This window comes from Triticum dicoccoides, chromosome 2A (assembly GCF_002162155.2).
Source record: "Triticum dicoccoides isolate Atlit2015 ecotype Zavitan chromosome 2A, WEW_v2.0, whole genome shotgun sequence".
Lineage (NCBI taxonomy): Eukaryota > Viridiplantae > Streptophyta > Magnoliopsida > Poales > Poaceae > Triticum > Triticum dicoccoides.
The window spans coordinates 725,416,114-725,432,621 of NC_041382.1; the positions used below are offsets into that span (position 1 = coordinate 725,416,114).

Below are 16,508 nucleotides of genomic sequence, written 5' to 3' on the forward strand. Positions count from 1 at the left end.
ATGGTGGGGAGTGCGCGAATGACAACAGCCATGGCGGTGGTGGTTCAGGTGTGTGCGCGGAGGAAGAGAACGTCGCGAGGGGGAAGGAGTGGACGACTAGGGTTCGTCTAGGTGTCGAGATGGTCTTGTAGACGGCGGGGAGGTAGTGGATGGACGGCGCGTGCACCCTGCTGGCTATGGAGCCGGTGGATGGCCGCCACGCCCTCTATCCTGTACAGAAGAAGGGGATGAACCCCATTGGGCTGGGCCATAGCAGTGTTGCACATAGAGCCCACTAGTACAGTATTAGCTAGCACCTTTTCCTTTGTTTTCTTTTTTTTCTTATTCTATCTCCACTGTTTTGTATTAACATTTGCTACCCATTGACTTTTGTTAAATATGGTATTAGGCACATAAATACTAGGCATTATTTTTTAGCATGCTCACAAGGTTTGGAGGCAATTTGAGTTAAACAAATAATTGTTTATTTTGAAAAGGTCGTTTTACTTGTTGTTGGACCATTTGTTAAATTACTACAAATTTATTTGTGAGTCAAATGAAGTTTGTTTCAACATGACAATTGATCAGGGGAAATTATAGAATAATTCAAACATTTTTGCTTTACTGTTTTAAGAAACTATAATTTGACTTGTCATTTGAATTTACCTTGAAACGAGTAAGATTTAGCAAAATTTTAATTATGATGACCTGGCATCATTAATAGGGGTTATTGTAGCTTAACTATCGGGGTGTCACAGGGCCTGACCCTTGCCGTAAGAGACAGGCGACAAGATCACGGATCGTCTCCGCGCGTTCCCAAGACACTAACGGGTTTGGATATGTGATGTGAGTAGGCCTCTAGCCTTTTCGCACTAACTACCACGTGGGAATAAGTATGGGCACTCGGTGTCGTACGATTCTCTGAAAGCTCTTCGGTCGTCAGCAATTGAGTGGCGCGCGCCCGATTGGATGGGAACCACTTGCGCTTGTATTAAGGGGTGGGTCTGCTCCAGGCCGAGCGCGTAGGAGCGCAAAGGGTGATGGGCCCAAGACCCCTTAGCGCTTAGGATGTAGACAGGCGTGCTGACCTCTCTGTTGAGCTTAGGTAGGAGTACGGTGTGTTGATCAACCGAGGCTGAACATGACCCGAAAAAGTGTGTCCAGTCGGAGTTAATCGATCATGTTTAGTAAGTTGGTGCACCCCTGCAGGGAAGTAATCTATTCGACTAGCCATATCCACGGTAACCAACGCTCGGAGTTGCATCCCGATCTACTAAATGGATATGATAGCTCCGGGATCGCTTTCTCGTAGGGAGGAAGGATCTCTCGGCGTTACTAAAATATACTTTTGACTTTATGATATGCAAATATGCACTCTTCTAATGCCGCAAGACGCTGGTCTTCCCTTCTGTTCTGGCATTTTTGCAGTATAGTCCAAAGATGCACATTCCTTTGATATCGATGCATACTTAGTATAGATATGATGCATACTCAATACCCAATTGCTTTGCTACCTCTTTACGCCTCTACCCGATTGCTGCGATCAGATGACGGAGTCCAGGAGCCAGCTGATCCTGCCAATGACTACTACTACACCGACGGAGCCTACTACTACCTAGAGACCACCGACGACCAGGAATAGTTGGGGGACCCCAGGCAGGAGGCCTGCGCCTTTTCGATCTAGTATCATTGTTTTGCTAGCCTTCTTAAGCCAGACTTGTTTATCCTATGTCTCTACTCATATATTGTTGCTTCCACTAACTTAAGCCTTTGTGGCCCTGGCTTGTAATATAAATCTTTATGTTTGAATTTGTGTCTAGAGTTGTGTTATGATATCTTTCCGTGAGTCTTTGATCTTGATCGTGCGCATTTGCGTGTATGATTAATGCACGATTAAGTTAAAGTTACTTTGTGCAAAATGCTATGTTAATTAGGAGATACACAAGTCAAGACCATCAAATATCACTAATAGTATGTTATTTGTTGATACATAAGAAGATCCTTTTTTCAATCTAAGTAAAATATATAGCTTCAAAAAATGTAAAGGACAGACCCAGTGCATAGAAGCTCCCACACAAGGTGGGGTCTGGGAAGGGATTATAGGAACCTAATCTTACCCCTGCAAAGTGCAATGCAGAGAGGCTGGTTCGAACCCAGGACCTCTTGGCACAAGTGGGGAGGACTTCACCACTGCGCCAGGCCTGCCCTCATAGCTTCAAAAAATGTAAGTAAAATATATTTTGATTTCTCTAAAACGTTTGTGGTTATGTTCATTCACCGAGCTTTTGCAATTGAAGATTTTGTTTACCAGAAACCAATTGTTTACTAAAATACACTTTTCATTGCTCCCATTGCTAACTGCAAAATCTAATAGAGGAAAAAAGCTCCAATTGTTTACTAAACCCTGAATTGGGAAAGGTAGGTAGGCGAAAAGAAACCTGGAATAAAAGCCTACACACGAGTCGCTTGCTAGAGAGATTTTAGCATGAATCGCAGCACTCGATTGAACAGATAATGTGAAGGAGAAAAATTCTAGAGACTCAAGTTCATGCCTGCATCACCCATACGGTGGTGGAGTCCATGGATACTGGAACAGAGGATGGGATCTCAGACTTAATAGATAGAAGATCTAGGCTTCAAAGAGTGTTGTGATCATTCACATATCACACGACACAGACCATAGGAATGTAACAGCCACATGCACAGCCACAGCCACTGCCACTGCCACTGCTTAATTCTGAAGGAAACTGGCAATGAAGGAAACTGTGTTCAGACTGACCTTGTTTTCAAAGTCATACCTTCCAATCTTGCTTGGTATAAACTGACAATACAGGAAACTGTGTTCCACTAGTTCATCACGACGCAGCCTTCGTAACTAGAGGGAAAAAACGCTCGTTGCTGCAGCTGAGCACCAGTGGTTCCTCAAGTCTGACATAGATCAGACGACAGCCGCTTCCAGTATTTTTCATGGATGGACTGCACAGGGCCACAAGGGCCACAACCATTGAAGCTTCTCTCTACCCAAAGAACGAACAGCATGAGCAAGATTATATGCTGCCCGCACTGAACAAACACAAGCCTGGACGGTTGAAGGTGCTAAAAAAAGGCTTGACGATGATGCGTAGAAACAAAAAAGGTTTCTTGTACTTCTAAACCTACAACAACCGATAAGCACAAGCCCGGACGATTAAGATTATATGCGGCCCACACTGAATAAGCACAAGCCTGGACGATTGGTGGTGCTCACTGGATTTTCAGAGAAAAAAAATTCTGGACGGTCGAGAACAAAAAATTAACATTCTCTACCTAGTAAAAGGTTTCTTCTTGTACTTCAAACGTACATCAACCACCAAGCTCTTTACTGGTAGTGGTAGAAACTAAGTATCAAGCATTAGGCATACGGAATGCTACCGGTATACGGAATGTGTATGAGATGGGTCCTGTATTAGGCAGATAGTCAACGAATTGTGCTACCGGTATACGGAACGTGTACAGGATGTGTGTGTACGAGAAGGGGAGTATTAGGTGTACTAGCGCATTAGAAAACGAGCTTTCTTTTCCTTTTGAAAACGTGTTGTTCGAGAGTTGCTACCAAAATTTTCTACTCCGAACAGAGGAGTCTGTGCCGAGTCCCTGGTTCGTCCCATCTCCCATGACTTTAGTCGTCCAATGGCAGGGTTGGTGCGTAAGGCAGAAAATATCATAGAAGAACACAGGGAAATGCAGGTGTTCCTCTGAAATTTTCACCTACCGGTTCGAATACCTGAGGCAGGCGCCGTCGCGATCTTTCTCCCAGACGGACCGTAACTGCAGGTTGATCGATGATCGATCAGGCCAACAGGCACACTGTGGTGCAGGGATGCAGCCAATGGTGACCAAGGGGCCGGCACCCGATTCCAGTCGAGATCGACGAGATGCCATGCATCACCGGCGCTCCCCGGAGCTCTGCTTCGCGTGACACCGCAGCGGCGCCCTTCCTCTGCCTGAGGCAGCACCGGAAATATAAGCAACAAGTTTCATCAAATTGAAATTCGTTGCAAATAATCCTTCTCATGTATGTAAAGAAAGGGGAAAAGTAATAATAGTGCAATATACGCAGCGCACATGACAAAGATGATCAAGCACTTTCAGAAAAAAAGAAAGATCAAACTGCAGGTAATAATAGTGCAATATTCGAGTCAATTTCTACATCAATTTTTTTCGTAAAACGAAATTTCTTCATCTACTGCCAATTATGTACAGGTTGTTTTTCCCATTTCTGCCGATTACCATGGCCCAGGAAGATGAAAGATCTAAACTTGCAATTAGCACAGAATGAATGAATGAATGAAAACTCGATTCAATTCATTCGTACCTTGCGCGCTTCCTCGAGGTCGCTTCGTAGTAGTCGTCCTCGCGAGCAGAAGCATCCTCCTCCTCCGTCGCCGGTGATGCAGCATCGTCCGCAGCAGCAAGATCGTAGAAGTAGTCGTACGAGACGAGATCGCCCAAGAAGTAGTCGTCGAGGACGAGATCCTTCCCTGGAGTCGCCGGCTCGGCGTAACGGCCGTCGAGATCACCCAAGAAGTAGTCGTCCGCGGCAGGCTCCTTCAGATCGAGCGGCCCGCCGGCGTCCCCGCCATCGTCGTCCTCCATGAGGAACCTCTCCAGCTCGCTCGCGTAGGTCGACATCCCGCCGTCGTCGCGATCCCCATGCGACTCCGACGGCGGCGCGCCGTCGTCCGTCACCACGGAGTCCGGCGAGCTCTCTCTCCCGCCGTCGCCACCATCACGAGAACCCGGATCCAAACCGAAACCGCCCTCCTTATCGGCCACGGCGGGCAGCAAGCACTCGCCGTCGCCGCCGCAGAACTCGGTGAGGTCCATGTCCAGCAAGTCGAACTCGAACCCGTCCATAAAACCCAAGTCGAAGTCGAGATCATCCACGCCACCCAACGCGGCGGCGGCGGCCATGGCGCGAGTACGTACGCACGTCGACGAAGGTTCGATCGATGAGCCGGCCAACGCGCGCCCGGAAGTTTTTGAAATCAGAAGATTGTGAGGACGTCGACCAGGGGAGGGGGGATTTTATATGGGGGCGGGACGGAGACGGGGGAGACGTGGCCGGAGTCGGTTCCTTACCGCGCAAGGTTCGGCCGGGCCCCGGGCGGCGTATCCGGGAAGTTTCCTTTCCTTCCGGCCGCTGCGGGAGGAACCGACGTACGCACGCACGTCCCGATCGGAACGGGAAAGCGCGACGTGGGGAGTTTGACTCTTCTCGTGGCGGTGGCCAAGTGATGAGCGGTGTGGATTGATTTGATCTGGTGCGTCGACGGTGCCGATCGGTCGAGATGCGTGCTTGCGTGTTTCTCCGGAGGTTTCTGGATTTCCTACGAGACGCGGTCCCGCGGGGAGGTACGAATTCGAACTTTTTGAGAACGCAGATTGCGACGTCTGTTGCTATCTTTGAAAAACTATAAAATTGGTCGGTGGAGTGTGCACATACGTTTTTTCTTTATTAAGATAAAGTGTGCACATATTACTATTTTTAGGAACCACACATATGTTTTTTTGAAACATCTGTAATTTTATTGATACTTCATAACAATTACAGGTACACTGATCTGGACTTAAGATTCAAGATTATAAAGTAACTCCTATGATTAAGAATTCCTAAATACTTCAGAGCGCACGCACACTATCTTGGTGAAACGAGCGGCCGAGCACGAGCCGCTCGATCAGCCCAGATCGTGCGGTCATCGGCCTCAGGTGGTACCTGGTCAGGAGGTGATCGAACGTGCACGTGGTTGGGCCTGTCCGCAAGCACCGCTTCCCAGGTCCAGCCGGTTCCCATCGCACAGGATAGCATGAAGGGTGAGCCACGCCTCTTTCTCCTTCCCTTATCCATTTTCATTTCTTCTAGCCATGTTCGTCTCATTTCTTCCCTAAATCTGGCAGGGATAGGCCACCGCTGCCGCGATTGCAGCCGGAGGCGAAGGGCGGGAGCGCGGGATCCGCATCTCGTTGCCGGCGCAGGTACAGTACGCCCGCCTTTTTTGCCTCGCATCTTCTGCTTCTCCATTTTTCCCCTGCCGTGGTCGGGATCTTTCGTAATTGGCTCGCCGAAGAGGGGTTCTAGGATTTCCAGTGGATGTCCAGTGAGTACGAGGTAGCTCGTGAAAGGCGTCGCCCGTGACTACCTGGTCAACTCCGGTGATTTGGGGAGTTCCTGTTTCGTCAGGGGGAGTCGAGGGTGCGTGTTCTAGGGGATACGGGTTTCATGGCGATTCACCTCCATATCATGCAGATTCAGCGAGGTATTCCGGCATGTTGCCTCCGGCCAAACCGTCTGATCTGGCATGGCGATTTTTTGATTTTTTTTAGTGGCGATTTGAGTTGGAATAGAAGGAAGGGAGTACATAAGAGTACTGAGAGGATAGTTCTGATGTTTTTGCTCAACCCTCTCAAAATACATCCGTGTGGTTTCTCTATGTTCTCATAAGTGCATGCATATATGTAACCAGTTGGCTAGTTTGTTCTCGTAGTTGCACAGAAATACAAATGTAGTTGGATCACACATATACATATCTCAGTTGGCTAGCCAACTTATGGAGTTGCACAGTGATGGCTAACCAATTGCCTCAGATGGATACACTGTGTAAACCATGTTCAAACAGTATGTGTGTTTTTTGATTGCACACTTATGGGTGCTCTGTTGTTAAGGGTGTGCGTTCATATACGAGTTTGCAAAATCAAAGCAGTACATATCCTAGTTGGCTTAGTCACACTTATGCAGTTGTACATGAAAGGGCTATGTAGTTGCATGGCTGGAGGCTAGTTTAGTTATGGCTCAGATGCCTAAATCATGATTAGTTAGTGTGTATGCAGATTTTTTGGTTGCACACTCATGTCTGCCCTGTTGGCCATACAGTGCATCAAGTTGCACACATTTTGTTTTGTTTTGTAGGTGTGCTTTGAAAAATCAACATTACGTGTTTAAATTATGGCATTACTTTGATATCAATTTTTCCCTCATTTTTCTCTTTTATACATATGGTTCCTTTGACTAATTTGTTCGTTTGCTTTTTTTAACAGACCAAAAATGGTTGTAGAAGGAGATACGGCTCCTAGTGAAGGAGAGGATGATAACCCACAAGTATAGGGGATCGCAACAATTTTCGAGGGTAGAGTATTCAACCCAAATTTATTGATTCGACACAAGGGGAGCCAAAGAATATTCTCAAGTATTAGCAGCTGAGTTGTCAATTCAACCACACCTGGAAACTTAATATCTGCATCAAAGAGTTTAGTAGCAAAGTAGTATGATAGTAGTGGTAACGGTAGCAAAAGGTAAAAGTAGAAAAAGTAGTGTTTTTGGTATTTTGTAGTGATGATAGCAATAGCAACGGAAAAGTAAATAAGCGAAGAACAATATATGAAAAGCTCGTAGGCAATGGATCGATGATGGAGAATTATGCCGGATGCGGTCCATCATGTAATAGTCATAACCTAGGGTGACACAGAACTAGCTCTAGTTCATTGATATAATGTAGGCATGTATTCCAAATATAGTCATACGTGCTTATGGAAAAGAACTTGCATGACATCTTTTGTCCTACCCTCCCGTGGCAGCGGGGTCCTTACGGAAACTAAGGGATATTAATGCCTCCTTTTAATAGAGTACCGAAACAAAGTATTATCACATAGTGAATACATGAACTCCTCAAACTACGGTCATCACCGGTAAGTATCCCGATTATTGTCACTTCGGGGTTAACGGATCATAACACATAATAGGTGACTATAGACTTGCAAGATAGGATCAAGAACACTCATATATTGGTGAAAACATAATAGGTTCAGATCTGAAATCATGGCACTCGGGCCCTAGTGACAAGCATTAAGCATAGCAAAGTCATAGCAACATCAATCTCAGAACATAGTGGATACTAGGGATCAAACCCTAACAAAACTAACTCGATTACATGATAGATCCCATCCAACCCATCACCGTCCAGCAAGCCTACGATGGAATTACTCACGCACGGCGGTGATCATCATGAAATTGGTGATGGAGGATGGTTGATAATGACGATGGCTACGGATTCCCCTCTCTGGAGCCCCGAACGGACTCCATATCAGCCCTCCCGAGAGGTTTTAGGCCTTGGCGGCGGCTCCGTATCGTAAAACATGATGAATCCTTCTCTCTGATTTTTTTCTCCCCAAAACACAATATATGGAGTTGGAGTTGCAGTCGGAGAGGCATCAGGGGCCCATGAGGTAGGGGCGCGCCCTAGGGGGGCAGGCGCGCCCCACCCTCATGGACAGGTGGTGGGCCCCCTGGCCTTCATCTTTTGCAGATATTTTTCATATTTTCGAAAAAGTTGCCTCGTGAAGTTATAGGTCATTCTGAGAACGTTTGTTTCTGCACATAAATAACACCATGGTAATTCTGCTGAAAATAGCGTCAGTCTGGGTTAGTTCCATTCAAATCATGCAAGTTAGAGTCCAAAACAAGGGCAAAAGTGTTTGAAAAAGTAGATACGACGGAGACGTATCAACTCCCCCAAGCTTAAACCTTTGCTTGTCCTCAAGCAATTCAGTTGACAAACTGAAAGTGATAAAGAAAAACTTTTACAAACTCTGTTTGCTCTTGTTGTTGTAAATATGTAAAGTCAGCATTCAAGTTTTCAGCAAAGATTATAACTAACCACATTCACAATAATGCTTAGGTCTCAAGTTTACCCATATCAATGGCATAGTCAACTAGCGAGCAATAATAATAAATCTCGGATGACAACACTTTCTCAAAACAATCATAATATGATATAACAAGATGGTATCTCGCTAGCCCTTTCTAAGACCGCAAAACATAAATGCAGAGCACCTTTAAAGACCAAGGACCGACTAGACATTGTAATTCATGGTAAAAGAGAACCAGTCAAGTCATACTCAATGTAAATTAACAGTAATGAATGTAAATGACAACGGTGCTCTCCAACTGGTGCTTTTTAATAAGAGGATGATGACTCAGCATAAAAGTAAATAGATAGGCCCTTCGCAGAGGGAAGCAGGTATTTGTAGAGGTGCCAGAGCTCGGTTTTGAAATAGAGGTGAATAATATTTTGAGCGGTATACTTTCATTTTCAACATAACAACCAAGAGATGACGATATCTTCCATGCTACACACATTATAGGCGGTTCCCAAACAGAATGGTAAAGTTCATACTCCCCCTTCCACCAACAAGCATCAATCCATGGCTTGCTCGAAACAACGAGTGCCTCCAACTAACAAGAGTCCCAGGGGGAGTTTTGTTTGCAATTATTTTGATTTAGTTTGCATAAAGCATGGGTCTGGGCATCCCGGTGACCAGCCATTTATCTCGTGAGTGAGGAGCGGAGTCCACTCCTCTTGAGAATAACCCGCCTAACATGGAAGATACATACAGCCCTAGTTGATACATGATCTATTCGAGCATACAAAATAGGATATTTATTTGAAGGTTTAGAGTTTGGCACATACAAATTTACTTGGAACGGTAGGTAGATACCGTATATAGGCAGGTATAGTGGACTCATGTGGAATAACTTTGGGGTTTAAGGGATTGGATGCACAACCAGTATTCCCGCTTAGTACAGGTGAAGGCTAGCAAAAGACTGGGAAGCGACCAGCTAGAGAGCGACAACAATCATGAACATGCATTAAAATTAATCAACACCAAATGCAAGCATGAGTAGGATATAATCCACCATGAACATAAATATCGTGAAGGCTATGTTGATTTTGTTTCAACTACATGCGTGAACATGCGCCAAGTCAAGTCACTTCAATCATTCAGAGGAGGATACCACCCTATCATACCACATCACAACCATTTTAATAGCATGTTGTCACGCAAGGTAAACCATTATAAGCTCCTAGCTAATCAAGCATGGCACAAGAAAATATGATCTCTATTTGTCATTGCAAACATGTTTATTCATAATGGGCTGAATCAGGAACGATGAACTAATCATATTTACAAAAACAAAAGAGGTCGAGTTCATACCAGCTTTTCTCATCTCAGTCAATCCATCATATATCGTCATAATTGCCTTTCACTTGCACGACCGAACGATGTGAATAATAATAATAGTGCGTGTGCATTGGACTAAGCTGGAATCTGCAAGCATTCAATAAACATGAGAAGACAAGGCAATATGGTCTCTTTTGTCAGATCAACAATAATGCATATAAGAGCCACTTCAGCAATTTAATTATGGTCTTCTCCTATCGACCCCCAAAGAAAAGAAAAGAAATGAAACTATTTACACGCGAGAGCTCCCAACAAGTAAAAGAAGAACAGGAAATCTTTTTGGGTTTTCTTTTTAATTACTACTACAAGCATGGAAATTAAACTAATTAAAAGCTACAACTAATAATTTTTTTTCTGTTTTTTCTTAAGGTTTATTAAACGCACAAGAAGAAAGCATAAAAAGGAAAATAAACTAGCATGGATGATACAATGAAAAAGTATGAGCACCGTCATCTAGCAATGAGTGTGTGAACATAAATGTATTGTCGCTGAGAAATACGTACTCCCCCAAGCTTAGGCTTTTGGCCTCAGTTGGTTTATGGCCACGGCTGGCCTGGCGGATACCCATAATAATAGTTGGGATCGTACTGAGAAGAAGAAGAGGAAGACTCCGATTGCCACTGGCTGACAATCATCTCCGGATCCCACTGGTAATTAGACTGTCGTGAAGGATCAACTTGTGGTTCCGGCTCTGGCTCCATGGCTGGTGCAGGGTTCCGGTAGGCGTGAATAGCCTTCAACGGAATGAGGTACTGGCCTGCAGATAAATCAAACAAAGAAGGAGCAGGCAGGGTAATAGTCTTAGGATGATGTTTATTAAAGAAAAATTGATATTTAAGCTCTCCTTCCCTATTCTCGACAATAAAATCATGTGCCACCATACTTTTATAATCTAGATAAACAGGAGGCAGCACTTTTTCTTCCTTCTCATAATGCCTAATAGGTATGTTAAAATATGCAGCTAGGCGTGATGCATAGATGCCTCCAAAGATGGGGCCCTTGGTACGGTTCAGACTTAACTGTTTAGCAATAATGCCGCCCATACTAATAGAGTTATCACCGTATAAACCGTGGAGTAAAATAATAATATTAGGGATACTAAGGTTCCCACAGTTTCCGTGACCCATTTAACAACGACTAGCAAATAATGCAAAATAACGTGAAACAGGAAAATGCATGCTAGTGATTCATGCATCGGAAACCTTCCTTGTTTCCCCTATAGTGATAGTATCAATAAACATGTCCACATCATTGCGATGTGGTTCTTCTGTCCTGCCCTCAAAAGGGACTAAACAAACCGACAGAAATCATAAAGTGACATCTCCTTATGCTCATCATATAAATAAAACTCCATCGTAGGTGGTGAGCTCCTAGAATGGAAATGAAAGTTTTGCACAAAGATATTTATGAGTAAGAGATACTGATCGCATTGGTCGTGGAGGAAAGCGGTGAGGCTTGCATTCTTAGCCAATTCATGAAAATCTTCATAAATCCCGGCTGCCCTCAAGAAATCATCGGAAGGCCATTCACACGCCCGAACCTTCGCGGTGCGAGGCAGATTATACTTAGGCTTCAGTGCCTTTTCCTTCGAGCTTTGGCTCGATGAGCCCCTCAAAAGTCTCCTCATCATTTTCTGAAAAATTCTGAAATTTTCAGTAACTTCAAAATAAAAGTAAACCAAACTTAATAATATTGATAGAAACTACTCCTACAAGTGCCTAGGGCCTATATCATGCATCAAAACTACTTTTGACCATATAAATTTGACATGCAAGCTCAAGAACAGGGTCACCTAAGCAGCAAAAATTTGCAATGAATAAAACACTAGAACAAAAACTAATTGGACCAATGGAGGAGTCACATACCAAGGAACAATCTCCCCAAGTAGTTTTGTGAGAGGTGCTTTGAGCAAGGAGATCGAAAATGGAAGCAAAACGAGCTTGGACTTGGGTTTGAGCTGCTTATTCGTGTTTGGGGGAGGAAGAAGGAGTGTGTGGGTGAAAGGATAAGTGGAGGAGGTCCACCGTGGGTCCATGAGGCAGGGGGCGCGCCCAGGGGGTAGGGCGTGCCCTCCACCCTCGTGGGCAGGTGGTTGACCCCCCTGCTGTGTTCTCAGTGCCAAATATTCTCAAATACTATAGAAAAAATCATCTTTAAATTTCAGGGCATTTGGAGAACTTTTATTTTTGGGGTATTTTTATATTGCATGGATAATTAGATAATAGACAGAAAAATATTTTTTTTATTTTATTTGATATAAATAACAGAAAGTAAAAGAGGGTACATAAGGTTGTGCTTTCTAGTTCCATCCATCTCATGATCATCAAAAGGAATCCACTAACAAGGTTGATCAAGTCTTGTTAATGAACTCATTCCGAATAGCATGGAACCGAAGAAATTTCGAATAACACTATGTTACCTCAATGGGGATATGCACATCCCCAATAATAAGAATATCATATTTCTTCTTGACAGTAGGAAGAGGAAATTCAAAACCTCCAAATATAATCGATGGCATTTTTCCAATAGAGTTGATACTATGAACTTGGGGTTGTTTCCTTGGAAAGTGTACCGTATGCTCATTACCATTAACATGAAAAGTGACATTGCCTTTAGTGCAATCAATAACAACCCCTGCAGTATTCAAAAAGGGTCTTCCAAAAATAATAGACATACTATCGTCCTCGGGAATATCAAGAATAACAAAGTCCGTTAAAATAGTAATGTTTGCAACTATGATGACCCACAAGTATAGGGGATCTATCGTAGTCCTTTCGATAAGTAAGAGTGTCGAACCCAACGAGGAGCAGAAGGAAATGATAAGCAGTTTTCAGCAAGGTATTCTCTACAAGTACTGAAATAAGTGGTAACACATAGTTTTGTGATGAGATAATTTGTAACGAGCAACAAGTAACAAAAGTAAATAAAGTGCAGCAAGGTGGCCCAATCCTTTTTGTAGCAAAGGACAAGCCTGGACAAACTCTTATATAAGGAAAAGCGCTCCCGAGGACACATGGGAATATCATCAAGCTAGTTTTCATCACGTTCATATGATTCGCGTTCGGTACTTTGATAATTTGACATGTGGGTGGACCGGTGCTTGGGTGCTGTTCTTACTTGAACAAGCATCTGCTACGTCTTGAGCTTGCGTTGGTTTTCCCCGAGGAGGAAGGGATGATGCAGCAGAGTAACGTAAGTATTTCCCTCAGTTTTTGAGAACCAAAGTATCAATCCAGTAGGAGGCCACGCTCAAGTCCCTCGTACCTACACAAAACGATAGCTACTCACAACCAACGCGATTAGGGGTTGTCAATCCCTTCACGGTCACTTACGAGAGTGAGATCTGATAGATATAATATTTTTGGTATTTTTGGTATAAAGATGCAAAGTGAAATGTAAAAGCAAAGTAAAAAGCAAAGCAAAATTAAAGTGATGGAGATTGATATGATGAGAATAGCCCGGGGCCATAGGTTTCACTAGTGGCTTCTCTCAAGAGCATAAGTATTCTACGGTGGGTGAACGAATTACTGTTGAGCAATTGACAGAATTGAGCATAGTTATGAGAATATCTAGGCATGATCATGTATATAGGCATCACGTCCGTGACAAGTAGACCGAAACGATTCTGCATCTACTACTATTACTCCACTCATCGACCGCTATCCAGCATGCATCTAGAGTATTAAGTTAAAAACAGAGTAACGCCTTAAGCAAGATGACATGATGTAGAGAGATAAATTCATGCAATATGAAATAAACCCCATCTTGTTATCCTCGATGGCAACGATACAATACGTGCCTTGTTGCCCCTTCTGTCACTGGGTAAGGACACCGCAAGATCGAACCCAAAGCTAAGCACTTCTCCCATGGCAAGGACTACCAATCTAGTTGGCCAAACCAAACGGATAATTCGAAGAGACTTGCAAAGATAACCAATCATACATAAAAGAATTCAGAGAAGATTCAAATATTATTCATAGATAGACTTGATCATAAACCCACAATTCATCGGTCTCAACAAACACACTGCAAAAAGAAGATTACATCGAATAGATCTCCACAAGAGAGGGGGAGAACTTTGTATTGAGATCCAAAAAGAGAGAAGAAGCCATCTCGCTACTAACTATGGACCCAAAGGTCTGAGGTAAACTACTCACACTTCATTGGAGAGGCCATGATGATGTAGAAGCCCTCCGTGATGACGGCCCTCTCCGGCGGAGCTCCGGAACAGGCCCCAAGATGGGATCTCGTGGATACAGAAAGTTGCGGCGGTGGAATTAGGTTTTTGGCTCCGTTCTATTCGTTTGGGGGTACGTAGGTATATATAGGAGGAAGAAGTACGTCGGAGGAGCACCGAGGGGCCCACGAGGCAGGGGGCGCGCCCTAGGGGAGGGCGCGCCCCCTACCCTCGTGACCACCTCTCCGATGCCTTGGCGTAGGGTCCAAGTCTCCTGGATCACGTTCGGTGAGAAAATCACGTTCCTGAAGGTTTCATTCCGTTTGGACTCCGTTTGATATTCCGTTTCTTCGAAACACTAAAATAGGCAAAAAACAGCAATTCTCGGCTGGGCCTCCGGTTAATAGGTTAGTCCCAAAAATAATATAAAAGTGGAAAATAAAGCCCAATATAGTCCAAAATAGTAGATAATATAGCATGGAGCAATCAAAAATTATAGATACATTGGAGACGTATCAGGCCAAGTTCTATAATGAAAGATTCCCAATAGTATATGAAAGTGATAACATGAGAGACTCTCTACTATGAAGATCATGGTGCTACTTTGAAGCACAAGTGTGGTAAAAAGATAGTAACATTGTCCCGTCTCTCTTTTTATCTCATTTTTTTATTTTTTTATTTTTATTTTGGCCTTTTCTCTTTTTATGGCCTCTTTTTTATTTGGGCTTCTTTAGCCTCTTTTTTTTTCGTCCGGAGTCTCATCTTGTGGGGGAATCATAGTCTCCATCATCCTTTCCTCACTGGGACAATGCTCTAATAATGATGATCATCACACTTTTATTTTTCTTACAACTCCAAAATTACAACTCGATACTTAGAACAAAATATGACTCTATATGAATGCCTCCGGTGGTGTACCAGGATATGCAATATGACAATGATGAATGTCTCGTGAACGGAACGGTGAAAGTTGCTTGGCAATATATCTCAGAATGGCTATGGAAATGCTATAATAGGTAGGTATGGTGGCTGTTTTGAGGAAGGTATATGGTAGGTGTATGATACCGGTGAAAGGTGCGCGGTATTAGAGAGGCTAGCAAAGGTGGAAGGGTGAGAGTGCGTATAATCCATGGACTCAACATTAGTCATAAAGAACTCATATACTTATTGCAAAAATCTACAAGTTATCAAAGCAAAGTATTACGCGCATGCTCCTAGGGGGATAGATTGGTAGGAAAAGACCATCGCTCGTCCCCGACCGCCACTCATAAGGAAGACAATTAATAAATAAATCATGCTCCGACTTCATCACATAACAGTTCACCATACGTGCATGCTACGGGAATCACAAACTTTAACACAAGTATTCTTTAAATTCACAACTACTCAACTAGCATGACTTTAATATTATCACCTCCATATCTCAAAACAATTATCATGCTTCAATTTTTTCTTAGTATTCAACACACTCAAAAGAAAGTTTCACAAATCTTGAATACCAAGCATATTATTATTAAGCAAATTACCATGCTATTAAGAGACTATCAAAATGATTTAAGTGAAGCATGAGAGATCAATAGTTTCTTTAAAACAAATCCACCACCGTGCTCTAAAAGATCTAAGTGAAGCACATAGAGCAAAATTATAACGCTTAAAAGATATAAGTGAAGCACATAGAGCAAAACTACATAGCTCAAAAGATATAAGTGAAGCACATAGAGCATTCTATCAAATTTTAATTCATGTATGGCTCTCTCAAAAGGTGTGTACAGCAAGGATGATTGTGGCATACTAAGACACAAAGACACAAATAATATAAGACGCTCCAAGCAAAACACATATTATGTTGGTGAATAAAAATATAGCTCCAAGTAAATTACCGATGGAAGTGGACGAAAGAGGGGATGCCTTCCGGGGCATCCCCAAGCTTTGACTTTTTGGTGTCCTTGGATTATCTTGGGAGTTCCATGGGCATCCCCAAGCTTAGGCTCTTGCCACTCCTTGTTCCATAATCCATCAAAAGAATTCACCCAAAACTTGGAAACTTCACAACACAAAACTTAAAGTAGAAAACTCGTGAGCTCCGTTAGCGAAAGAAAACAAAAGACCACTTCAAGGTACTGTAATGAACTCATTATTTATTTATATTGGTGTTAAACCTACTTTATTCCAACTTCTCTATGGATTATAAACTATTTTACTAACCATAGATTCATCAAAATAAGCAAACAACACACGAAAAACAGAATCTGTCAAAAACAGAACAGTCTGTAGTAATCTGTAGCTAGCGCAAGAT

At 43.3% G+C, this 16,508-nt stretch overlaps 1 protein-coding gene across 1 annotated transcript; it reads right to left on the reverse strand.

Moving 5' to 3' along the window:
- Window positions 1–312: 312 nt before the first annotated feature.
- Window positions 313–4,992, reverse strand: LOC119356663. The gene is made up of 2 exons (XM_037623645.1): window positions 4,334–4,992; window positions 313–3,962 (listed from the first exon to the last, which is right to left on the reverse strand). The coding sequence occupies exons 1-2, from the start codon at window positions 4,930–4,932 to the stop codon at window positions 3,809–3,811; spliced, it is 753 nt and encodes a 250-aa protein (XP_037479542.1). The 5' UTR covers window positions 4,933–4,992; the 3' UTR covers window positions 313–3,808.
- Window positions 4,993–16,508: the final 11,516 nt, after the last annotated feature.